Here is a 26,498-nt window from a genome sequence, read left to right as displayed (position 1 = left end):
CCCCAGGTGAATCGTACACATGTTAAAATTTGAGAAGTGCTGCTTTTAAAAATACCTTCCCTGGGTCTCACCTCCCCAGAAATTCTGATTTAGTTGGTTTTTAATTATTTATGATTGTAACATGTTGCCAAATTTGGAAACCACTGTCCTAGGAGGACGTTACTGCCAATCGTGATAACAGAATGTGGCAAGTTCAGTGATAAATTGGGCATCCACAAAGTGTTATCAAAATAAAAAGGAGAAGAGCCAACCAGGCTCTGGGGCTCAGCAGAGCTTCCTAGGTGTTTGAACCCCATCTAAAGACAGAGCCGGTGTTAGCTTATACTGCAGAGGGAGAATTGCCAGGACCTCCCAATTAATCGGATGAAGAAGCCAAAGGTCCGAAAGCTGGAGTTCAAAGAGTGAGAGATTTAGAGATTGAACAACCAGCAGAGTGAATGAGTCCTAATACTGACACAGAAAACAAAGAGGTACATATTTTCTTGTCAGGGGCTAAAGAAAAGAGTATTTTATTTTTGTACAAAATCCACTTGGGTTATCTTTGGCTTATGTAAACTTAATATAATAGAAAAATAGAGGGAAGCCTTATAATTCCACATTTTCAGAGATCCCTGTAACTCTCTAGCCTGTTTTATGTAACATAGCAATTTCTTGACGATGATTGGTATATAGTCTAAGATTACATTCCATAAGAAAAAAAGAGCACAGGTAGATGTAGATACAGATTAGATTTTGAAGACATAGGCATTCATTAATACAAAGATGAATTTACTTAAAATACCAGAATTATGCCTAACTTTAGGCAGAAGATTTGCACAGTACCATTCAACAGCTACAGCAACACTTAATTCCCATCTGCTCCATTTTATCTTCCACAATGTTCTTTAACCCCTCCTTCCACACAATGTGTACATAAGACCAGCCTCCACTAATGCATTCGAGGTGCTTCTATTTTTAGTAACATGCCAGGAGATCTGTTTTTATGGAATTTAATAAACTGTATACTTTCAAAGGTATTTTCTGATGGAAGTTGGTGTTGGTTTTGGGGGGACAGTTTTCAAAAAAATTGATAGGCTGTATTTTTTTAAAAATATTATGAAAATGTGGGTTCTATTTGAGGCCTTAATGTACAGGCTTTCCCAATATGCCTTTATCCTCAGTCTTTAAAATTAATGCCTACCCAATTCAATGAAGCCACTCTTCTCAAGATAATTAGACAGTAACGTTTTAACGGACCATAAAAATAAAAGTTGTCAGCCATACACACCTTTAAAATTAGAAATGAGCAATTATTTGTTACTATAATTACATGATCCAAATTAGTAAACATGAAGCAATATTTTATCCGTTCTGAAAGGTTACTTAAAAGATGCCATCGTTGAAATGTTGCTTTTTTAAATTCTTACACTAATTTTTTTTTCCTAAAAAGAGCATAAGCTGAAGAATAGAAACCTCCTGGCACTAATTCCACGCGTGATTCAGCGAGTCTCTGAACCACTTGTTGCTTCAAATAGCAATGTCAGATGAAAGCATCGTCATAGCTGATATTTTCCGAGCATTACTTTGTTCTAAACCCTGTCCTAAGTGCTTCAAGTGGGTTATCTTCATTGGATCCTCGCAGCAACCCTAATGCATGGGTATTGTTTCCATACAGATGAGTAAACTAAGGCTCAGAGCAGTCAAGTATTTCAGGCCATTGTCTCACACTGCTAAGACCCCGACAGACGATACTGTCTGACCACCTAGCTACTCAGTTATACACCCTCGCCTGTATGTCCACTTTGCAAAGCCATTTTGAAGCACAAGTGAAAAAAACCCGGAACATGCGTTGGTGTTCAATGATTGCATTCTACGCAATACCACAAATACTTATTGAGAATCTATTGTGTGAAACCCAAAGGTAGAGAAAAAAAAATTTTTTTTAAAGGCTACTTTTAAAGAGCTGCACGAATGTCTGCCTTATTGTTATGCACATTCCTTTTACTTTTTAATTTCCAGAACACATTAGTGGTATTCAAAATAGTTACATGTGAGCATTTTAAAAGTAGATATGCAATTAGTGATCTTTCTGGTCACTGTGATTTTTTTTTAAGCGTCTTTTTCTTTCCCTTGATAACCCTCTCTAAACTTCCGTTCTGGTTCAATGACCTGCAATAATCTTTTCTCCCTGAATCAGGGCAAGTGCCTTGGGCACATCTCTCTTCTTCATCATTTAAATTTAATGCTCAGCCATTTAACTAACATTTTTATGTTTCTATGAGTTAGCACATTTAAGAGAAAGTGCATGCATACACTGGCTCATTGGATATACTTCTTAGAAAATATTTCTAGAAGTAACTTCTCAACAGCCGTTATTGGCAATAATCCTCATTTGTTTCTACTGAAAGTGAAACCAACTGATTTCACTTTCTTAATGACAAAAGTTTCAATCTGCTATTTAATACTAAGAAAACGTCTTGTATAGCAGCAATTTTCTGGCTCTTAAACTTCCCTCTGTGCACAGTAGCTCATGTGGAAAGCAGAAAAGTTAGAATGTCTGGCCTTGATCATAAACCCAAGGTAACTCTTACCCTGGCCAGTCGCACAGCAGAGTAACAGAGAAAGCCTCACAAGGAACCGATCCCAGATCCTCTGGCTTCCATTTCATCATGCATGTGGAATCCTAGAGCCTCCTGCTTGAATTTAGTTTGTTAAACAAAATGGAGGGATCGAGCTGGGCATGTGGCTTACGCCTGTAATCCCAGCACTTTGGGAGGCCGAGGCAGGCATATCACTTGAGGTCAGGAATTCGAGACCAGCCTGGCCAACATGGCAAAACCCCATCTCTACTAAAAATACAAAAATTAGACGGGCGTGGTAGCGCATGCCTGGAATCCCAGCTACTCAGGAGACTGAGGCGTGAGAATCACTTGAACCTGGGAGGCAAAGGTTGCAGTGAGCCGAGATCTCGCTACTGCACTCCCAGCCTGGGCAAGAGAATGAGACTCTGTCTCAAATAAATAAATAAATAAATAAACAAGGAGTCAAAGTAAAGAAAAGAGTGAAGAGTTTGGATCCTTTTTGTTCCCACTGTAGCTGTTACTTCCACACTCCAACAAGTTAAACAGAGGTAGAAGTTGTTGCAAGGTTAGAGAGGCTCCCGTGCTCATTTTGGGCACAGCCCTTTGAGTCTATTCTATAGGCATTGTTAAGTATTTCTTTATTGATCAGCATAACTTGTTCGTAGTATTAGTAAACCACGTAGATACTGATTGCACCAGAGTTCTTCATTTTTTTGTCATAATATGGTCTGTAGTAGCAGATAGGAATATAAATAAGCTGAATGCCAACATCCTAGTTTACATTTCTTTTAAAATCAAGATCTCTAATTGTTTTCAACTTCATTTTAGATTCAGAGAGTACATGTACAGGTTTGTTAGCTGATTATATTCCGTGAAGCTGAGGTTTGGGGTATGGCTGATCCCATCACCCAGGTACTGAGCATAGTACTCTACAGTTAGTTTTTCAACTCCTGCCCCTCTCCCTCCCACCTCCCTCCCCACTCTAGTAGTCCCCAGTGCCTATTGTTGCCATCCTTACGTCCATGAGTACCCGATGTTTAGCTCCCGCTTATAAGTGAGAACATGCCATAGTTGGTTTTCTGTTCTTGTGTTAATTCACTTAGGATAATGGCCTCCAGCTGCATCCATGTTGTTACAAAGGACATGATTTCATTCTTTTTTATGGCTGCATAGTATTCCATGGTGTATACATACCACATTTTCTTTATCCAGTCTACCATTGATGGGCACCTAGGTTGATTCCATGTCTTTGCTATTGTGAATAATTCTGCATTGAACATGTGAGTTCATGTCTCTTTTTGGTAGAACAAAAATCCCTAATTTTAATTTTGACTAAATTTTATTTCAAAAATCAGATAATAAATTCCTGACATACTGTAATCAAGCATCAGTAGATTCCTAAACCACAGGTGTTTTTCATTTCCATTGATATGAAAAGCCAAGAATACATTGTAACCAGAATTATACATTTAACTTTTAGAGGCCTCAACCTCTCTAGCCAAATTTTAAAATGTCTTCCTTATGTTCCACCCACATTTACCAAAAATAAACAGACATACGGGAGGGGTCCTCCCTTTGACAGCCTTCATCAAATTAGGAGATTATGTTTAGATGTCAATGTGCCATTGCAACCTCGAGGGGGCAACTCTGTGTGTGTTGGTGTAGGCTGCTGGGCGCAAACTCCCATCTTCCTACAAGCTTTTATTTTGCCAGTTACCAAGATGACAATAAAATGTAACCGTCATGAACATGCTAAATAACATCAGTGTTCTTTGCAAACCTTTCTTTCCATCTAGAATTGAAGATCAAAAAGAAGTACAGAATTCCCCATAAGAAAATTAGAGCTTTTTTATCACAATTATCAATACATAAGTAAAAGTAATGGGTATTCTCAAAGGCCCATGTAAGGAGTCAAATTTGAAATTATGTGACCTGGAATAAGAAGCAAAGAAACATGCCAAAATATTTCCCAGGGAAAGCATTTATAATTTCTTCCAGTTTTTTATTCACAGAGAATATATATGCACAAAAAAGAGAGGCATTTTAAAAGATTAAAATATATACATATAAAAAATATGAATAAATATTTTAGGTGAGTTGGTGTGTTTCAACGGACTTGAGGGCAGTGATAAGGGCATAATAAAAAGCTTGAAATATCACTCTGAATATGGGATTTAATGCCCACTAGAGAGAATGGAGATTGGAGTTAAGAAGGTAGTTGAAGAAGTTATCTCAGTTATGGCCTTTTTGGAATAGATTTGGCTGAGAAAATGCTTTTCATTCATTCAACAATTACTTGCTAGAGAGTGTAAGTCCATAGCATGAGCAGACTGTCTATGTTTCAGCCTCAGCTGCACTTCTGACTACGTGTGTAATATTAGGCAAGTAATTTAATCTCCCTGTGCCCCCTCGATTCCTCAACTGTTAAATGAAAGGAGTCATAAAATTATTGAGGTGAGAATTAAATAACTTAATACACAGAAAAGGCTTAGAACGGGGCCCAAGATATCACACTTACCAGTAAGGAACTAAAGCAAGGGCCGCGTAAGGAGGGAAGGTGCCCTGCTGTGAAGTGTGCCTTCAAAGAACAGGTGAAATGGAGAGAAAGAAGAGCCGAAGGTGAACAGGTGATCCCACTGATGGCCAATGTTGTGAAGCCAAGTATTATGGGTCAGAAGATGCTGCCGAAGCAGTGAAGGCAGCTGAGTCTGATGCATTAACAGCAATTCGGGGCATGAGTTTATATAAAAATATGAAGTTGCCTTTATTATTCTAACTATAAGAAAAATAATATGCACACGACACCTCACATTGTTTGATGATCCCTGGCAACTGGTAGATTCCCCTCTATTTAAGGATATTTATCCTTTCATTTGAAAACATCATCACTTTATGGTACAATTTGGGGTTTATATTATTTCAATTGCCATGAATGTTATTTTAGAATCTGATTAACACTTGTTTGTTTGTAATAAGAAAGTTTAAGGCACCCGACAATTTTTTAAATGATCTTTTCACTTGGGTTATAATAAGGTTTTAAATAGGAATCGTTATCACAGTTAAGTTAGGATTAATATCGTAATCTCCTTATATAATTGAACCAAAGTTTTATTGTGAGAAAATTACTGTTGATTTAATTATTTAATTACACTGAATGTTTCACCTTTTTAAGAGCAGAATAATTAATTCTTTGTTTAAGGTTGAACTTTGACCTTAAATATATTGAGCAGTGTTTCAAATTGGATCCCAGGCCTACTCTTTCAATTAGCACTTCAGATATCGAATGCAAACTTTGGAATACTTACATCTTTGCAAACTCTGCAAGACCCTAGCCTACATGTCTTACTCATCCTTATATACCCAATAGTGCCTAGCACATATTTTTGCACATAAAAACAGCCAAATACTACTTGAATTAAGCTACAGTGAGCACAGAATATTAAAAAACCACCTTGTTATCTAAAAACTACCTTCCAATTTTTCCAGCTTTATTGAGGTATAATTGACAAAAATTATATATACTTAGGGAGTACAATATGATATTTTGATATACATTGTGAAATGATTACTATCATGCTAATTAGCATATCCATTACCTCACATAGTTACCATTTGTGTGTATGTGTATTTGTGTGTGTGTGATGAGAACATTTAAGATCTATTCCCTTAGCCAATTTTAAGTATACAGTATTATATTAACTGTAGTCTCCATGTTGACATTTGATTTCTATGCCTCCCAATTGATTGATGCAATGGTTTGATATGAATATCTTTGATAGTGTTTTGCGGCATTAGCTTAACAATGGAAAATCTAATGTCTTTAAAGTTCAAGGATGTTTTAGATAGTAAACATATAAACCAAGTGTGTTATGAAAGTCTTTCTATGAAAACTACCTCTGGAAATTTCATATCAAAATGGCACAAATATTTTATGATACAAAAGAAGAAAACTCAAGCTTCCTTAGTGCAAAACAAGGGAACTAAAGACAACATGGTGGTCCGTGCACAAACTAACAAGAAAAATAAGAAAAGATAAAACAAATAATATTGTATCATGAAAGCTGGTTCCTTTGAGACTTTTACAAATTAAAATCAGACATTATTTAGGGTCTTGGTAGAAGAAAGTTTGAAACAAAATGAGAAAAAGGCAAACAGATTTGGCCAATGGAAAACAAATTTCTTTTTCTTAAAATTGCTAAGAAGCTACATTGTACAGACAATTCAAGTGTTCAGCAAAAGAGAAATCATTTAAAACCTGAGATTGTTGATTGCAACGATTCACAAAAATATCAGCTATAGAGAGAAATGTGATAATATAGGGACAGAAAAATTCTATGTAATGACATTCTTTTTTTAACCAACTATATATCTTTTAATCAACATATTTTGAGTTCTCACAGAAAACAATCATTTCTGGAAAATAATCTCATCTTAATGCTTTCTACTACTTATGAGTACACATCAGAAAAGAAGCACAAAAGAGGAAATGTAGAGAAAATTCTGCTTTAAAATACAGTTACACAAAGCTTTAGCATGCTGGATTGTTTTGTTTACATAAATTGTGAAACATAAAAATCTGGCTCATTTCCTTATTATTCTAGAGCATGAGGCTTTTTGAGGGGTCAGAGGTATTAGGGGTCAATGAGGATCAACATCCCCCAGGCAGCAAAGTTCCCCTTTAGGAAATAAGAAAAGCATTATACTTGAACATTGAACAACCCAAGGGTTGAGGGCACCAACCTGCATAGTTGAAAATTCTTGTATAACTTTCAACTCCCCAAAAACTTAGCTACAAATGGCCTACCATTGACTGGCCGCCTTAACACATATTGTGTATGTTATATTGTTATATACTGTACTCTTAAAGTAAGCTAGAGAAAAGAATATATTTTTAAGAAAATCATGGCTGGGCACAATGGCTCATGTTTGTAATCCAAGCACTTTGGGAGGCTGAGGTGGGTGGATCACCTGAGCCCAGAAGTTCCAGACCAGCCTGGGCAACATGGCAAAACTCCATCTCTACCAAAAAAAAAAAAAATTACAAAAAATTAGCCAAGCGTGGTGGCATGCACCTGTAGTCTCAGCTACCTGAGGTCGGAGGATCTCTTGAGACCAGGAGGTCAAGACTGCAGTGAGCAAGATCATGCCACTGCACTCTAGCCTGGGTGACAGAGTGAGACCCTGCCTCAAAAAATATATATATAATAATAAAAACTAATAAGAAAATCATAAGAAAGGGAAAATATGTTTACTATTGATTAAATGGAGGTGGATCATCATAAAGGTCTTCATCCTCATAGCCTTCATGTTGGGGAGGCTGAGGAAGAAGGAGGGGTTGGTCTTACTGCCTCAGGGGTGGCAGAGGCAGAAGAAAATCTAAGTATAAGTGGACCCATACAGTTCAAATTCATGTTGTTCAAAGGTCAACTGTACTTTCTTATGCTGTTTGTGCCTTGACTGTTCTGTCTATCCTCCCAACCACATATATCATGTTAAAAGAAAAAACAAAGGGCAGCTATTTAGCTTGTATTAAAGCTATGATCTTGCTGATTACCAATCCACTTGCCTCTTAAAGGAAAATAGAGTCTTCAAGTCAAATCGAGAAAATTCGTTGACTTGGGCAAAGTTGAGTGGTGGTACTTCATTTCATTTTATCTCCTTTTCAACAGTAGACATCGCTTCCCTGAGTTTTAAAATGATAACGTGGCCGTTGAAATCTTGACTGCCACGCAAACCAGCAATTAACACCTGAAGAAGGGGAAGGTGTAGGATGGGAGAGAGAGAAAAGAGAATTCAACACAAGAGAAAGTATTCCCTGGCAGGCTACGAGTCATCACAGATTATCTTTTAGCAGAGTTTCATGGCAGAAAACTTGTAGTGAAGATAGGGAGCAATGATAATATTGTCTCGCATTGTGTCGAGCTTTACAGCTTATAAAATGCTGTCACATGTACAAGCATTCCTCAGGTGATCCACATAACCACTCTCTAGTTGAACTTTCTCAGGGGATCCACATAACCACTCTCTAGTTGAACGTGATTCATTCCTTTTGCGTGTAAGCAAACACAAGCTCAGAGGAGTTCAGGGACCCCAGGGCCATTGCCAGCACAGTACCAAAGCTGAGGCTAGAGTTCAGCTTTCTTGAGGGGTTTAAGTCTGATACTCTTTCCCTATATCACATTATTAAGATATTAAAGTAGCAGAGAGTATTTCAGATATGGTGGGCAAATGAAACAATGACATACGTGGGAGGGAGAGGAGCACAAATTTCATGCCACTGACATTGCAGTGAGGACACTTTCCCCAGCGGGGTCGTCAGATAGTATGAATTTCTCTTTGCTAGTGTTTCAGTTGGTTTCTTTAACTGAAAGAGGAGGAGGGGGAGAAGGAGAGCTTTTGAAATGGAGAAGGAAGAGGAGAGGAGAAGAAAAAGGACAACAGAGAAAGGAGAAAGGGAGCTTTCAAAATGAGGAGGATGAGGAGAGCTTTTGAAATCTAAGCTGGTTCCCAAGCAAAAAAAAAAAAAAAAAAAAACCAATAAATGAGCTCATTATCTTCTTTCCTAGAATCATTTGCCATTAATTCCCTGATGGTATGAGAGGTTATAGAATTCAATTTACTCATCATTTATTGTGCACATACAGGATGCTTGAGAGTTATGAATTCAAGTAAAAAATAGTCATTTGTCTTATAGAGATACATAGCTTTAACTTTTTAGATCCTAAGTAAAAGTCAACATAAAAGAATATAATATCCAACATATTTTTTACCTTTCAGGAAGAACATGTTTTAGAAAAAGTCCATTTGCTATTAAGGAACACATTTTTTTTAAATTTCTGCCCTTTGAATTATTATATCTCAAATGCCTGCATTTTATCTATTGATACTCTCCTCCAAGGCATATGTGTCAAAGAGAAAGAGAGAGAGAGGGAGAAAGAGAAAGGGGGCTGGGGGAGTGTGTGTGGGGGGTGTGTTTGTGTGTGTGTGTCCTTTTTTGGTGATTGCTGAAGAGGTTACACTATAAAGCAAAAAGGTAGCATTCTAACTGGTGAGTTACAACGCCTTACTCAATCAATTTTTGACTGGGATCTGGCTCTCAGCTTGATTTACCACTGGCTTTCTGAAAATGAAAATGTTAGACTAAGCAGGAGCTGAGACTAATGTCACAGTCTGCCAAGGCAAGAGGGACCTTGGACTTCAAAAGCCAAGCATAAAGCAGTAAACAATGCCTTTTTGGGGAAATAACTTTATGCAGTTAATAAACTAAAAGGCATTTGTTTAATTGACGAATCCCGAATGAACAATAACATTTATTATAGTTTGTATCATTTGTGGCAGTAGAATTTACGAATAACTTAGCCTGGGGTCTGATAATAAATACAATGAATACAGAAATGTTTATAATCAGTGTGGGGAGGGTTGCTTTGATGTGAATGAGAATAGACTTTGGAGTCAGGCAGGCCTTGGTATCCTTTCTGGCTCTGCGCTTAACTTTGGGTAAATTACTTAATCTCTCTGGCCTCAGTTTCCTAATCTGAAAAAAATGGAGAAAATAAAAGTTACCCCCTGGAGTCATTGTGAGAATTAATGCATGCAACACACTAACCATTTTTGCAGTACCTGATACACAGTAAAGTGTTCAGGAAGGGTTAGTTTTCCTCCCTCCTCCACTGGGATTCTTGAAGGACCACACGCAGTTTCAGTTCACGTTGAATTTCAGAAATATGGAGCTACTGTCTTAGTTTCTTTTTGCTGCTGTAACAAGTCACCACAGATTTGTGGCTTAACACAATATAAATTTATCATCTTATAATTCTGGAGGTCAGAAATGGGTTTCACTGGGCTAAAATCAAGGTGTCTGCAAGATGTCTTTATGGAGGCTGCAGGGAAGGATCCATTTCCCATCTTTTCCAGCTTCTAGATACCACCTGCATTCCTTGGCTTCTCAGCTCATGGCGCCTTCCTCCGTCTTCAAGCCCAAGTTCTCTCTCTCTCAAATTCTCTCTCTCTCTCTGTCCTTGGCTCCTATCATCACATTTCCGTCTCTCACTCCAACTCTCCCCTCTTTCCCTTGTAAGGACCCTTGCAATTACCTTGGGCTCACCTGGGTAATCCAAGATAATCTCCCCATCTCAAAATCCTTATCTTGATCACATGCATAAAGTCCTTTTTGCCATGTGAGGAAACACAGTCACAGGTCCTGGGAATTAGGACATGGACATCTTTGGGGGAGCAGGTGCATTAGTCTGCCTACTACCACTATTATCACTCTAAAGTTTTGTTCATTTAAGTTACTCTGGTACTTTTGACATGAAATTCAAGGTATTGAGTGTAAAAAATAATTGTCAAGGGAATTAGTAAATTTCTGCTGTGTTTAGGCTTAAACTTCTTTTGCTTTTAGCACTTTGTCGAACATTCTCCTCCACATGACACAAGGTCTATTTCAGGGGTTATTAAATGTAACAAAAAACAAAAAATTGAATTGAGTAGGGTTATGCTGAATCTCTGCAAATACAGATCCCTTATGGTATTATTTAAGTGTATTTTAAAAGTCACAAGGTACACATTGATAAGAAAGATGGAAGGATGGATGGATGGATGGATGGATGGATGGATGGATGGATGGATGGATGGATGGAAGGAAAAAGAGAGAGAGAGAGACAGACAGATTTAAGTTTGATCAATGTTCTCAATTTTCTGACCCCAGGGGACATTTGGAAATATCTGGAGACATTTTTGGCTGTCACATCTTGGGAAGACGCTACTGGCACCTAGTACGTAGGGACAAAGGACTCTGCTGAACATCCTATAATGTATGGGACAGCTCCCCAAACAGTTACCTAGCCCAAAATGCCAATAGAGCAGAGACTGAAAAACACTGAATTAGATAATTCGTTGTAACTCAAAATATTGTTTGGTACAGAGTAAGCCTTTAATGAATGTTTACAGAACTAAATGTAAAAACACAGGGAAAAAAATGTGTTGTGGTTAATAGAGTAGGCCACCTGGACTCAAATCTTGCTCTTATTCATCATGCCATGCTGAGAAGTGATTTACCTCCTATATTGCCTCAGTTGCCTCATCACTTAAGAGGGGATAAGAATAGAATCATAATGAGTAACAAATTATGTAATCTTTGTGACCAGTTCAGGTCATGTCCTGGCCCATGGTATGGGCTTAACAAATGTCTGCTATTATCATTTTTCCAAATCCCAGCCAGACCAATTGCCAGATGATGAATCACAAAAGAGAAGACTTTAAAGATAAAATATTTACACCATTATAAAAATCAATTAAATCATTTCTACTATATAGGAAAATACAAATTTGGGGGGTCATAAGAGCCAACATGGTGTAACAGAAAAAGAACATGAGATATGAAGGCAGCCTGATCCCAGGTTTTGTCAGAAAAATAGATTTTCTAGATTCTCTCTCTTTTTTTTTTTTTAAGATGGAGTCTCACTCTGTCTCCCAGGCTTGAGTGCAGTGGCACGATCTCAGTTCACTGCAACCTCCGCCTCCTGGGTTCAAGCGATTCTCCTGCCTCAGCCTCCTTAGTAGCTGAGCCTACAGGCAGGCACCACCATGCCCAGCTAATTTTTGTGTTTTGGGTAGAGACAGGGTTTTGCCATGTTGCCCAGGCTGGTCTCAAACTCCTGAGCTCAAGCAATTCACCCACCTTGTCCTCCCAAAGTGCTGAGATTACAGGCATGAGCCACCGTGCCCGGCCCTATTTTCTAGATCCTTTTCAAGCCCATTTTATAGATCAAGAAATAAGCTGGCCAACCAAAATAAAACTCACTAATTCCATGTATTAATGTAGTCACCAAGCATTACTTGCAGCATGCTCTGGCACGTAGGTCATTTTTCCGCCCCAGCTATCTCAATGGGGTTTGTACTAGGAATTGGCCCTTCCATCTACTGAAGTTTGTATGGTAGGACATTCCCGAAACCAAGGAACTTCACATTCCTGGCTGTCAAATAACACATACAAAGACTTATTTCTACTGCCCTGAGACACATGAATCTGAATCCACAGGGTGGAACAGTGGCAAGGTTTGGGTAAAGGTGAAAGCAGAGTGGGTTTTTCCCACTTGCCCTGGGGCGATCACGTGGTGAGGGAGAAGCCCTGTTTCATTCCCATGAGCCTTCCTGGGCTTCTCCAGAATAAGAAGGGGGTGGATTGATCCAATAAATGGTCCAGTAGAAGGACAAAGCAATCCTGTAGCTAGGACTACATGTGCTAAGGGTGACAAAGAAGACATAGCCAGACCTCGAGGGCAGTATGTGATGCCAGTGAGGGACGTGAGATGTAGCTATTCACCTTGATCACTGGAGAGCAAAGGTCATGATCTGCCAGAACCACAGATGCCACTGAGGAAAGTAATACATAAGAGATATTCTCTAGAGACCAGAGGATCAGAGGGCAGTATGAGGACTATCCTTGGCTCCAAAAGACCCCAAATCCCTCACTGGCGAAGGCCATGTGGCTTCCTCTCCTTCATGCATGCAGATGTCATCTCGGACTGGATCAGGAGCAAAGCAGGAGGAGAAAGAAACCAGAAAGACTGGGGTTTATCCTAAAGAGACCGTATTACTGAATCAGGAAGATTTTATTGGGATTGCACTAAATTACTGAGTCGATATTCAACCTGTATTGAGCTTCTAATCCTCAATGGCACTAGAGCTTGAGGGAAAAGCTATAAACAAAAATAATTATAAGGAAGCTGCATCTTTCCTTGCACGTTTGAGTGCAGTGTGAGAAAATATGTGACCCTGCAACTTACGGGAAGGAGTGTTTCTATTTTTGCTGACTTTATGGCTTTTCTTACCCCAGGCACATACTCAAGGCCTCTTCTGATTTTCTCCCACACTGAGCCTTGAAACCGTGCCATGTGCTCATATCGGTTGCTAAATCATTTTTCTCTCATCAGTAGTCTAAGCTTCTCCAAGAAGTCTTCCTAAACCATCAAAGAGCTTTCACATTCCCTGATTCGGTCTTCTCCAACTTACAAGTTCCTTCTATGCTATTCTCCAGCTTTTTACTTACCTTGTGAATCCTAATACCTAATAACAGTAAAGTGTCTAATTTCTGCTTTTTTCTGTATATTTTATTCCAACGTAAATGGCAAGTTTATAGAAGGCAGAGTTTAGATGCTTTTATTCATTGCTTTATGCAACTGGTCAGACCGATAAGTGTTTATAAATGGTCGTGGTTGACATAATTAAATTATTTTATTATGAAATAATGTTTCCATGAAATGGAGCATTTCTCTTTAGTTGCTGCAACAGGAGGATACTTGAAATATAGTTCGGTAAAATCTTGCAGCTTTTTCACCATTAACAGATGACTTCTGACCCAGCACCCAATGTATTTATGATGGTCAATGAATTCAATGTACTTACAATTGGTCCATTTCTGTCAACAAATCCAATACAAGTTGGCTTTACTATTGTGTTGAAGTTGAATTTCTTATTAAAAAATGCTTTCAGGTCTGAGGCAATAACTTGAATTACCTCCTCAGATTGTTCAGATTAGACCATGTGTCTAATGTTTAGTAGTAATTGATAAATTATCTGGCAATTTCAGGAATGTATATTTTTGATCTACAGAATTATCCTAAAGTCAAGAAAGAGTATAGAGGACACTAAGATTTATTGAGTGTCTGCTATGTGCCAGAAACCTTCACTGATCATTGATATCTTATCCAATTTAATTTTTACAAGATTCATTTATTTATTCTTTCATTCATTCCTTGCTATCATTGACTATTAGTGTCCATAAAGTGCCTGTATATCAGGCTCTGAGAATACAGAAGTGTCCTAGACAGGTTTGGTGCCTTCCTTTATGAACCTGCAATCTAGCTTGGAAAACAGCTGTAAAACACATCATCAGCAACAATAGAATGTGCTGATGGCTAAGTGGGGAATGAATTGATTGCATATAGGAGGAGACTCTAACTTAGACCAGCAGCTTAAGGAAGGCTTCTCTGAGGTGATAAAGATTAAGCAGACCTGGCACAGGAGTTGGCTTAACTAGGTGAGGATATTAAAAGGGATTGATGTCAAGGGAACCACATGCAGGAAGGCGTAGCTACGAAAGAGCTAGTTAGTGATGTTATCTTCAAGAAACTGCAAGAAGTAGGGTATGGCTGGAACCAGGAGAGTTAAGGGGAGAACGATGGCTGATGAAGCCAAAGAGAGGAGGAGCAGAGGCCGTGCCGGGCTTTGGAGGCCATGTGAAGGGGTGGGGATGAGGGCTTTATCCCAAGAGTAAAGAGGACACTGCAGAATTTAATTAGAGGAGGCTGGCATCTTCAGAGTTGCTGTTGTTCTTAAGTTGATCTAGTTACAGAAAGGAAAATCTAAAGAAAGCAAGCCTGGGTGTGTGTTTGGAGGGCCTCCTTGCGATAGACCAATCAGAAAAGGCAGTAGCATGGACCAGGGTGACAGCAGTGAAAATGGGAAAAGGAAAAAAGTAGGTGAATCAAGCTATACATAAAAGGTAGAATTGACTAGAGTTGGTGGCTTAATGAATGTGGGGATAGTGGCAGAGGGGATGGCCTAGGATGACTCCCTGGTGGCTTTTACAGAGATGAGAGGAGGAAAATGATTTGGAGAGAAGGTGATGAGGTCAGTATTGGATGTGCTGAGTGTAAGTTGTCTAAGAGACTTGCCTAAGAGGTGACTATATTCTTGACTCCAGATCTCAAGAAAATGTTCTTCCCTGGAGTAACAGATAGATTTAGGCACTGATGGTACAGAGATAGCAATTGAATCCATGAAAATAGATAGAGGATCTCATGTGGGGAGAGCATGTGAAAGGAGGGAGACAAGGACCAAAGACACAGGCCTACAGGATACCAGCGTATAAGGGGCAGAGAGAGGAGGCAAAGTTAATCATTTCCAGTTCTATATTAGGACTGAATGGAGACTAAGATCAGTTAATTTATTTCACTGATTAATAGGAAAGTCAGAATTCAGATCCAAATCCCACCACTTTCCCAAAATCCACCTTTGGATATTTGGTGTTTATGAATTCAATAGTAATTTATTGAAGGTTTTCTCTGAGGTAGGCCCTCTACTAAGCATCTTACATACATTATTTTATTTATTGTCCGAGAAACCTACTTGTAAATTAAGTATTATTATTATTCCCATCACATAGATGAGGATATGAAGGCCTGGAGAGGTTAACTAAGTTCCCCAAGGTTATGTGATGAGTACATAGCGTAAATTTACACTCACCTCTTTCCCTTGCCTATGTCCATGCTTGTAACTATTATGGTTGTACTAGTTAAGGCAGTGGCTCTCAAACTTGAGCACTCATCAGAACTACCTAAGGAGTTTCTTAAAACACAGCACTGGTGGGCATCCCCTGAGTTTCTGATTCTGGAGGTAGGTGGGGCCAGAAATTTGCATTTCTAACTAGTTCCCAGGTAATGCCAATGTGGCTGGTCCAGGGACCGCACTTTGAGAACCACTGAGTTAGGGTCAACGCGGAACTACAATAACAACAACAAAACTTCAAAAACATAATGGTTGAAGTGCAATGTCTTTTTTTCCTCTTTCACATACAGGCTGGTCGGATATGAGGTTATTCTAGAACCTGGGTTCCTTCCACTTTGTGGCTTGCCATCCCCTTGGGCACTGTTCTCATCAGCCTGGTGGAAACCAGGTCACTGCCTCATTTACATTGCAACCTGTGGAAAAAAGAAAAAAATAGGACTAGAGCAAGCCAATTCCTGCTAAACCAGGGACACTGAAGTTGCACCCTTTACATTCACACATATTACAATGTGAAAACTGAATCACAGGGCTGAACAGCCACACACCCAGCTGACCCACAGCTGGGAACCTGCCACAATCATATGCTGCCATCAGCTTTCTAATTGGTAAGATAATCATCACATATAAATTAGTTAACTCATGCCAACTTATTAACATTCAAATACAGCAGAATAAAATGTGTCACATGGAATTTTATTAAAATGTACTTTGGATTTACCTAATCCTATAATCTCTAAAACAGAAGCAACTCTAATCCCTGCCATGTACTTCAAGCAAGTTCAATTTCTTCCTGATATAAACTCTACCCAACAAGCTTTTCCCAGCCTTCACAACACTAAGTCTATTTATTAGCATTACGTATACATGCATTATATATAAAGATGTATGTATACATGCAGACATCTATACATATACGTAGATATTGATGCAGTTAAGCCTCAATTTGTCATAATTTGATTGATTGTGCTAATTTAAAGTAACATTCCACCTATTTAACACAAAGATGTTCTCTCTCTCTGCTGTAATTCCTGTTTCTCTCCTCAATCCCAGACAGCATCTTTTCAACACCACTGTTCTCTAATTGTCTTATAATAGCTCAGATTAGCAATCATAACATTTCTTAAAGAGCAACATTACATTTGCACTACACCGTACAAGTCCTTAGCCATAATTCAATTTTTCATTTTAGCCAAACATCACTTCATACCTTTTCTAAGCCCACATAAGGCTGCTGAAGGTACTTTTCTATGTGTGTCATCTAGGTAAGCTTTTGTTTGGATTGTTTTTGTTGGGGGGAGAGGGGGTTCTTTTAATTTTTATTTTAGATTCAGAGGGTACATGCACTTGTTATGTGAGTATTACACGTGTAATGGTGGGGGTTGGGCCTCTAGTGTACCCATCACCCCAGTATTGGACATTGTACCCAGTAGGTGATTTTTCAGCCATCACTCCCCTTCTTCCCCACTTTGGAGTCCCAGAGTCTATTTTCCCCATGTTATGTCCATGTGTACTTTTTGTTTAGCTCCCACTTATAAGTAAGAACATGTGGTATTTGATTTTCTGTGTCTGTGTTAGTTCATTTAGGATAATGGCCTCCAGCTCCATCCATGTTACTGTAAAGGACATGAATTCATTCTTTTTTACAGCTTTGTAGTATTCTGGGGTGTATATGTACCACATTTTCTTTATCCAGTCAACTGTTGGTGAACACGTAGGTTGGTTCCATGCCTTTGCTGTTGTGAATGGTGTTATGATAAACATATGAATGCAGGTGTCATTCTGATAGAATGATTTCTTTTCCTTTGGATAGATTACAGAATGATTTACTGAATTGCTGGGTCAAATGGTAATTCTACTTTTAGTTCTCTGAGAAATCTCCATACTGTTTTCCATAGAGATTGAATTAATTCACCTTCCCACCAACAGTGTATGAGAGTTCCCGTTTCTCCACACCCTCACCAACATTGTTTGGACTGTTTTCTGTCTTAACAATGCATATGCTGCGGAGATTGCATTTGGTCACTGACTCAGATGGTGACTTGGGGACACACAGGAAATGGGAGCAATAGGGCAGCATTAGCTGGCTTCATAGACCACTAAAAATCTTTGTTATGCCTTTGAATTTGATTTAAAGTCAAGTTGGAATTCGGCACATTTAGCGTGTAAAAACATGCTGTGTCCCCAGGAAACCACAACACCCAGCAGGCAAAGATGCTGCCATGGTTTTGGTCCCACCCACCATGGAGCTACATCTACAACCAAAATCCCTGTGTTTATTTGCCAAGATGCTGTATTAAAAAAAAAAAATGGGCACAGTGGCTCACACCTGTAATCCCGGCACTTTGGGAGGCCCAAGGCGGACAGATCACTTGAGGTCAGGAGTTTGAGACCAGCCTGGCCAACATGGTAAAACTCTGTCTCTACTAAAAATACACAAAAAATTAGCCAGGTGTGGTGGTGGATGCCTGTAATCCCAGCTACAGGGCAGGCTGAGCCAAGAGAATCGCTTGAACCTGGAAGGCAGTGGTTGCAGTGAGCTGAGATCGCGCCACTGCACTCCAGCCTGGGCAACAGAGTGAGACTCCATCTCTTAATAAATAAATACATTTTAAAAATCAACAGAGGAAACAGACAAAGACCAAGAGCTCCCTCTGGCACGAAATGCTACAGGTACAGTAGTAAAAAGTCTTACCAGCGACAGGTGAGATGTGACTTTCTGTGGCAAGTGGATAATTTTTACTTCATGGTGAATCGTTAAAAGTGAACCAGATGATTAAACTTAATGGAATAGCCACATTAAACTGAAATTAGTAAAAACATGCCTTGGGCAGCCTACAACCTTTTATTTGTTGTTGTTTAACTTCTGTCTTTTACAGTGGCCATGATGGATGACATCACAAAAGAAAAAATCCAATTAAAATCTAAGTGCTCAATAAACCCCTAATGTCTGATTTTCACCACCACTTTCACAGGCACTGATGTCTTATGTTTCCTTTTTTTCCCAAGAAAAGAACTGGCCCCAGGGGAGTTTGATGGCAGAGGAGGAGAGTGGGGAGAAAAAGCAGAGGCTTTGGGAGGTTTCTGCTCCGTGTACTCGGTCAGACCCAGAAAATGCACTTTGGAGGGAGGAAGGGGGAGGAAGTGAAATTGCTTTATTATCAGACAATGCAAAGAGAAGAGATACATTTTCCCACTAGTTTTCAAATATTGATAAATCAGAATTGTGATCTGCAAAGCAACCCTTGCTCACACTCTTCTTTAACGTCTCCTCTGCCCTTTAACATTGTTTCGGGTGTTTGTTCTATAAGTCATCCAGATGGTCTCACCTGACAGCTAAAAATACATTTCTGATTACTTTTACCTGAATAAATCTTGTGACCAGATGTGGAATTCACCTATTAAGTGTGCAACAATTACATACTGAAACCGATGAAAGAACTAGTGGAGGAGAGTGTATAATCCAGTGGAATGCAGAATATAATAAATCACATGTAAAGATAACAATTGCCCCCCACCGCCCAGTTAAAGAATACTGGCTTTTGATCACAGATTTTACCTTAGAGATACCATGTGTCTGTAAAATTGGGTTTTCAAAGTCTTGAAAACAAAGTTCTCAAAGTCAATATAGGAGAAAAAATATGCTGATTATAAACTAAGAGTTAATAACAGTAGCACTCTCTTAAATTTGGGAGGCACTTTGTAATCTATAAGACCCATATTATGCTTTTGTTGCATGTTTACATGGTGGTTAATGTACTATTTGCATGTGGTCTTCAATTAGATCTTCACAACAGCCTCGCCGTGTAGCTCTTATTATCTTCATTTTGCAGATAAGAATCCTGGCTGAGGGAGGTTAATTGACTCTGCTGTGTTCTTACACTTGCTGAGTGAAAAAGAATGAACATGGCTCATGCCTAGGACCGTGCCCCCCGCACTGTGCCAGGCTGCTGACCACAGCTGCCCTAGAGCAAGGATCCGCCAGGTGGTGACATTGGTTTCCTTACTCATGGGTTAATGAAATATCTTTTTAAGAGCCTCCTCAGTCATTCGAATTTGACGATGGAGAGTTAAACTTTCCCCAGTGGCTCTTTGTGTGTCATGATGGTTTCAGCGTTTCCTTAGCATATCCCATCACTCAAATCATGGGATGCTCTTGTTTTACATTTCTGATTGCATTTCTCACTTCTAAGCAATTTCCTCCCCATTCAAATTTATCTTCCATTATTTCTGCCAAATTGCTTTCAAGGCTACTAATTATATGAATAATATTCTCTTCCCCAAACACCGCGATTAACTAGCTTTTGCTGTGTTACATTAAACACGGTTTCTCTACCTCTAAAAATGAGGAAGTTGCACCAAATAATCTATTAAGCCTCTTCCTGCGCTCAAGAGTTAATCTTCAGACTCTTTTCCCATGAGCTGTGTGATTTTGGAAACATAGCACGCACCGGATTCTCAGTTTTCTTGACTCTACAATGATGGATTTTAAATGAGTTCATGTTTCCCAAACTATCTTTTTTGGAAAATTGGTATGGGGGATATCGATATAAGTTACACCCAAAAAGGATTCTTTAAACAAGACAGGGAAAACTAGATTACACAGAATCAAATGTAGTTTCAAACTGCAGACACTCAGAGCCTTTGACATGTTAACAGTGACTCTAAGAAAGAGGCCGTATATAAAGTATTTCTTTCCCTCAGCACTTCCTGTAAATGATATTACATGGAATACACTTTTAGACTAGGTTGGATTATTTTTAAAGTCTCTTTTTGCCCTAAGAGTCTATTTTCAAATGTGTAATGCTTCTCCGAGCATTTTGTGCAGTATTAATCAACAAGAGAAAGACTTGGTATAACTGTTGTTGCTGTTGTTGTAGCATAGCCCATATTCTGTTTAGACAGAATTGAAGCAAGGTAGAGAGTAGCAGCCTTCCCACTAACACTAACTTCTCTATATACCATGGATGCTTAAAACTCTGGGGATTTATAAATAGTCCTCCTCAATAAAAAGCACTTTTTGAAAATTTGCAAATAGGGTTAAATTATCTGAAAACCTGCAGACTGAATATATATATATATATATATATATATATATATATATGTGCGTGTGTGTGTGTGTATGTGTGTATATGTATATATATGTGTGTGCATATATATATATATGTATGTGTTTGTGTATATATGTCCTATAGACCTATAGTTAGGTCTAGGTACCATCTAAAGCTATCATCTAACCTTTTGCTGGGTGGAAAAAAGGGAATTTAGGAAACAATAGGAAATCAACACTGTGGATATAATCTCTGGGAAAGGAAACATGGACTACTTATCCAAGTTAGGATTCTCATCTTCTATTTCCATGGTATCCTTAGTATTCATTTAATTCCAACTTTTACCCAAACCCATTTCACTGACAGTTAGTCATCAGAGTCTCTGCTTGATTACCTTTAGGAGCAGGGAACTCACCACTCATAAGACAGACTATTTCAATTTTAGGTTGGCTCTAATTATTAGAAGGTCCTTTCCTATCTTATACTAAAGTATAAATATGAAATGCTATTGTTCCAAGTGACCTGTAAATTATCTAGTCAGGTGATTTTCAAGGTATTGCCCTTGGCAGCACTTAGGATATTTCTCAAACGCTTCAAGTTGAATTTCATAAATAAATAAATATCACATCTTCCCAGAAAAAAATGATTATAATCTCTATCACTAAAGACTCAAGGAGGTTGCCAAGCTTCCCTAAATTCACCAAGATAATAAATGTAAGGTAGAAATAGAATATACCCAAGTCTCTCTGATTCAAAAATCAAAGTCCTTTTCTAAATAGGATATTGCTTCCCTAATATGTTTGTGTACATGCAAGTGAGGGCGAGAATGTATTAGTGGAATGTGAAAGCTGTAGTGAAAAATAGGAAAATCGTGAAAAGAGTCTCATTCCAGCCACCCTAATATGTCCTTGGCCACCTTGCTATTGCTCTTGCCTTTTGTTTTCCCTTCTTCAAAATAAAGATTACTAAATTTTCTCCCAAACTCTGTTCCAGTTCTGAAAAATTCCATGATTATAAGGAAACATGTTCATTAATGAATGGTATTTACCATTAAGAGGATATGCAAATAGTAAAAACAAACAAACAAAAAAAAACTTGTATTCCTTAGAAAGAATTTAATAAAAGTTAATGTAGCATGCACCAAAAAGACAAAAACTGTTTAGAACCACATGCTTGACTTTTACTTTCTTTAATTTTTTTTTTTCTACACTAGTTACATTCAGACCAGGATAGAGGAGATGGATCACTTAAATATATCCTTTCAGGAGATGGAGCAGGAGATCTCTTCATTATTAATGAAAACACAGGCGACATACAGGCCACCAAGAGGCTGGACAGGGAAGAAAAACCCATTTACATCCTTCGAGCTCAAGCTATAAACAGAAGGACAGGGAGACCCGTGGAGCCCGAGTCTGAATTCATCATCAAGATCCATGACATCAACGACAATGAACCAATATTCACCAAGGAGGTTTACACAGCCACTGTCCCTGAAATGTCTGATGTCGGTGAGTGAGACGTGACTTCAGCCAAAAGCTGGCTCTCCCCTAGTGCATCCACTGAGTAAGGAATCCCACGAGCTCAAAGTACTGAACTGCATGAATTTAGATGCTAACTTCTTCAATCCATGTATGTCCTTTCTGTAAGTGCATATGTTTCCTAATACTACTCTAGTCTCATTTTGTGATTATTTTAAAAACCACATTTCCTCTAAAGAGGGTCTGAAAAGTGGCAGGGTGGGAGTGGGAGGTTGAAAGAGAGACCATCTCCTTTCTCTCCCTCCCTAAATGCCCATTCTCTTTCTTGGGCTGAAAGACAGCAACCTTCTCCACTTCTCTTAGCCTATGTGGGTGTTAGGGTCCAAGTAACAATCTCCCAAATAGAAAATAAAAGCTTACATTTACAATCCAGTCTAAAAAGTAGTGATAGTTGCTTTAAGTGACTAGTAACTGTATATTTGGAAAGGAGATCAAAGAACTTTTTTTAATACATAAACAATAGGCACGTTATGTCTAGGGAGTGGATCCTTTACTACATGGTGGAAATGAAAAGACTTTCATAACATACATAGAGTGAATTAATATTTTTTACACAATACCACTACTTTTTTAAATAAGTAGTGGATTTAATTTGTTTAAATTGAGAGAAGTAAACAGGATTTAAATTAAGAAAAAGAATTCTACTGACATCACTCTTAGCCACATTGAAATACTTCATGGGAGACACTGACAAATTTTAAGCTACTTATATAAAGGATTATTTTTATTTTCACTCTGTCAGATTCAAAAGGGCTGAAATTACATATTAACTTTATTATGATTCTGTCAGTTAGATATCAGAGACACTGTAGTTCACAGATCCAAGACATAGAAAATAACAAATCCATGGAAATCGTTGTAAAACATCTACATTTTTCTTATGAAGAAATTGCTTTTCTCATTATTTAAAGCCACTTTGTTTTGTTACAAAAATTGCAAGCCTCACAAAGCAAAGAGGGAGATGACTGGAATTTTGTTTTTTCTTCTTCTTCTTCTTCACTGGTTATAGCAGCAGTAGAATGGCATTCTTTAAATTTGTTAGGAAAAAAATTTCTCCTCTACGTGGTAAAAGGCAGAAGAATTCATGAAGAATAGTCTCTTCATCAGCACCACTCAGGGCAACTGTAACCAGATATGCAGGTATTGCACTGCACAACTCTAGGGAGTGCCATTCACTTTTGAAGCCATTATAGAATTAAATTTGTATTACAAACATTTAGGGGTAGTTGACAGTAACATGTCTTGAGAAAAATAAAAAGGCTTTTTTCAGTTTGCACACAGACACAGTTATGGTGACATTGATCATCCTTAATTGATATCTCATTATTGTGATTATAGAAAGGCATCTTCAAGAAATTACATAAAGGCAGTGGGACAACAGCATGGGAGCAAAAATGGACTTCGGTATCAAACAGAACTGAATTTGAAACTATCTCCACTAAGAACCAGCAGTGTAGCCCTGGGCAAATTATTTGATTTCTCTGATCCTCTAGTTCTGTATCTTGAAAAAATAAATAATAAATGTCAACTCCAAAGGGCTATCATGAGGATTAGATGATAAAACAGGTGCAGAGTCCCTAGTACAATATCTGGCAACGAATAGACATTTAAAATGTCCAGATATCATATTCTAAAGCAATCAAATTTTGTGTTAATGTTAAATAAGAACTTGAGTGTTTGTTGACTTGACTCTCACCCTAAAATCATAAGATGTTCTCAGTCTCCACACCTCCCTTGCCAAATTACAACGGTGGGTGGTCTGTTTTGTGCATCAGCACTATACATTCAGGGCATCCAACCCTAACATACTACAATCTATTTCTTCAATAAGTGAAATTGGCTATATACTACAAAAGCAATGTAGAGTTCCTAATATTCCCTGGATGTAACTTACCTACCCCTTTCATGGAAAGGGGAACTCCAGCAGTATGCTTACTGGTTATCTGATACAAATAACAAAAAACAGCCATTAAGTGATCTTAATCCGAGACCCTTATCCTTTCGGGAAGTCACAGAGCCCTTTGAGGATCATATAAAATCTACAGAATTTCTCCTCAGTGAAATAGACCTGTAGGCATACACATGAAAATTTATGTGGAATTTCAGAGGGTTAGGAATACTTTGAAGATTATTAGGCAACTGTGGTATCTAAAATAAGAATGCTGATCTGAAATGTAATAGCCTTCTTTGTATATTTAAGTATAATGACCTTTTGGAATTGCAGATTCCAGATGTTTGTGCTTTGCTGTTCCAATTCATTGATTCTTTATGTAATCCATAACTACATTCTTTAAGTTTCAAGGTCTTTCAACCGTTTAGAACTATCAGATAGATTTATCATTTAGGATGCTTTTATTGGTAAGTAACAAGAAATCCAACTTGAACTAGTTTAAACAACAACAAATAAGTATTTATTTGTCACATTACTTAAGTCCAAAAGTAAAGCGGGCTTTGGACAGGATTTGATCTGAGTTCTAGCTGTTTTTCTGTGATTTTCTATTCTATCCAGCTTTGTCCTCAGGCTGGCATTTCTAAGATCACAAAATAGCTGCTGCAAATGTATATCAGCACATTACGGTCCAAGAAAAAGAGTATCTATGACAGAATTTCCAGCAAAATCATGAGTGGCCCCTGATTGGACAATTCCTAAACTAATTCCTGTGGACAAAGGAAGCAAGATGCTGATTGACTTTGTCCTGAATAACTCGAAAGAATCACTAAAGCAAGAGTCCAGTCAAATCCCGCCATTGGAGATGGGTTGGAATCAGTTCCACCCCAAGTCATGATCATTCCCATACTTCTCTGTAACCTAATCCTTAAAATATTTCTAAATGTTGATTGTATTTCTTTAAAGAATCCAATCCTTTTTCACCCAGCATCCTACCAAAGTTCTCGACTTCCTCAGCATGATATTTCCATACAAAATTAAGATCGTGCTGGTTTTGGTGTGTGTCAAAGATTGATATGAACTCTTGATGTGTTTTCAGTTTATATTTCTGTCATTACAGGTACATTTGTTGTCCAAGTCACTGCAACGGATGCAGATGATCCAACATATGGGAACAGTGCTAAAGTTGTCTACAGTATTCTACAGGGACAGCCCTATTTTTCAGTTGAATCAGAAACAGGTTAGACTTTTTGATCTTCCTTTTTATAATCTATAATTTTAATTGACATGCTCAGCTGAGCTAGCATATTTTTAATAAAAATAATCAATGTGATTGGATTTTCTTGCATACATCCACCAAACACTAATGATATATTTGTAAACATGACATCTGAATCATTTTAATCAAAAAATCTGGCAATGAATCTTTCACCCACCCTTTCTATGGAGTAGATTGAGAAAAATTATGTATTGCCTTAGTTTTCTTCCAGTTTGGGGTGAAGCTAAAAGGTAAACCCCTTTTTGATAGTATTGGTCTGTTTACAGATATTCGGAATCTTCTTTTTCTAATTATTTAGTAGGGTTGTGTCTCTCTATTCTGCTCTGAAATTAGATGTAGCCATGTGATTTATTTGGGTGAATAAAATGTGATAATGATACAAGTCGCTTCTAATTAAAATTTTCAAAGCTGGTACACAATCTGCCACATTGCTGTCCCTTGCCACAGTGATCATGGAAACCAATGTTGAGATGTAGTCTGTAGCCTGAATGTCTGAGTGGTATGGTGAACAAAGCTACCTGCTTACCTGCTCAGAGCATGAGTGAAAAATAAACTTTAGTTGTGTGAAGCCACTAAGATTTTGCATTGTTTGTTATCAAATCATTGTCTAGCCCATCCTAACTGATGGAGTCCTAATCAAAGTGAAATGCCATCTGGAATCCTCTTTTCAACATCTCATTTTTCTGTTTTCTGTATTTTCTCCACAAAGTAGCAACCTATCTTATAATGATTTGTTTTTAGCAAATATCATTTGTATTGTATAGTAAACTGCACACATATTTTTATCATAATGAGTCAATTTCCTTTTATACATTTTTTAAACATCCATTATTCTTAGTAGAAATCAAAACTTCCCTAGGTTCCCACATCCAGTTGGAAATCTCTGTGTTAAGT

The 26,498-nt window shown here is 38.1% G+C and overlaps 1 protein-coding gene across 2 annotated transcripts in view; it reads left to right on the top strand.

Annotated features, from left to right (window-relative positions):
* The window catches only part of CDH6 (cadherin 6), a 130,968-nt gene that overhangs the window by 78,205 nt on the left and 26,265 nt on the right, over positions 1 to 26,498 (top strand). For both annotated transcript variants that reach the window (XM_016953493.4, XM_016953494.4), the window contains exons 3-4: positions 22,113 to 22,407; positions 25,446 to 25,565. In XM_016953493.4, coding sequence (XP_016808982.2) covers positions 22,113 to 22,407; positions 25,446 to 25,565 — 415 coding nt within the window. The remainder of the gene's footprint in view (positions 1 to 22,112; positions 22,408 to 25,445; positions 25,566 to 26,498) is intronic.

This window comes from Pan troglodytes, chromosome 4 (assembly GCF_028858775.2).
Source record: "Pan troglodytes isolate AG18354 chromosome 4, NHGRI_mPanTro3-v2.0_pri, whole genome shotgun sequence".
NCBI classification, from domain to species: domain Eukaryota; kingdom Metazoa; phylum Chordata; class Mammalia; order Primates; family Hominidae; genus Pan; species Pan troglodytes.
This window is presented reverse-complemented; position numbering and strand designations above follow the sequence as displayed.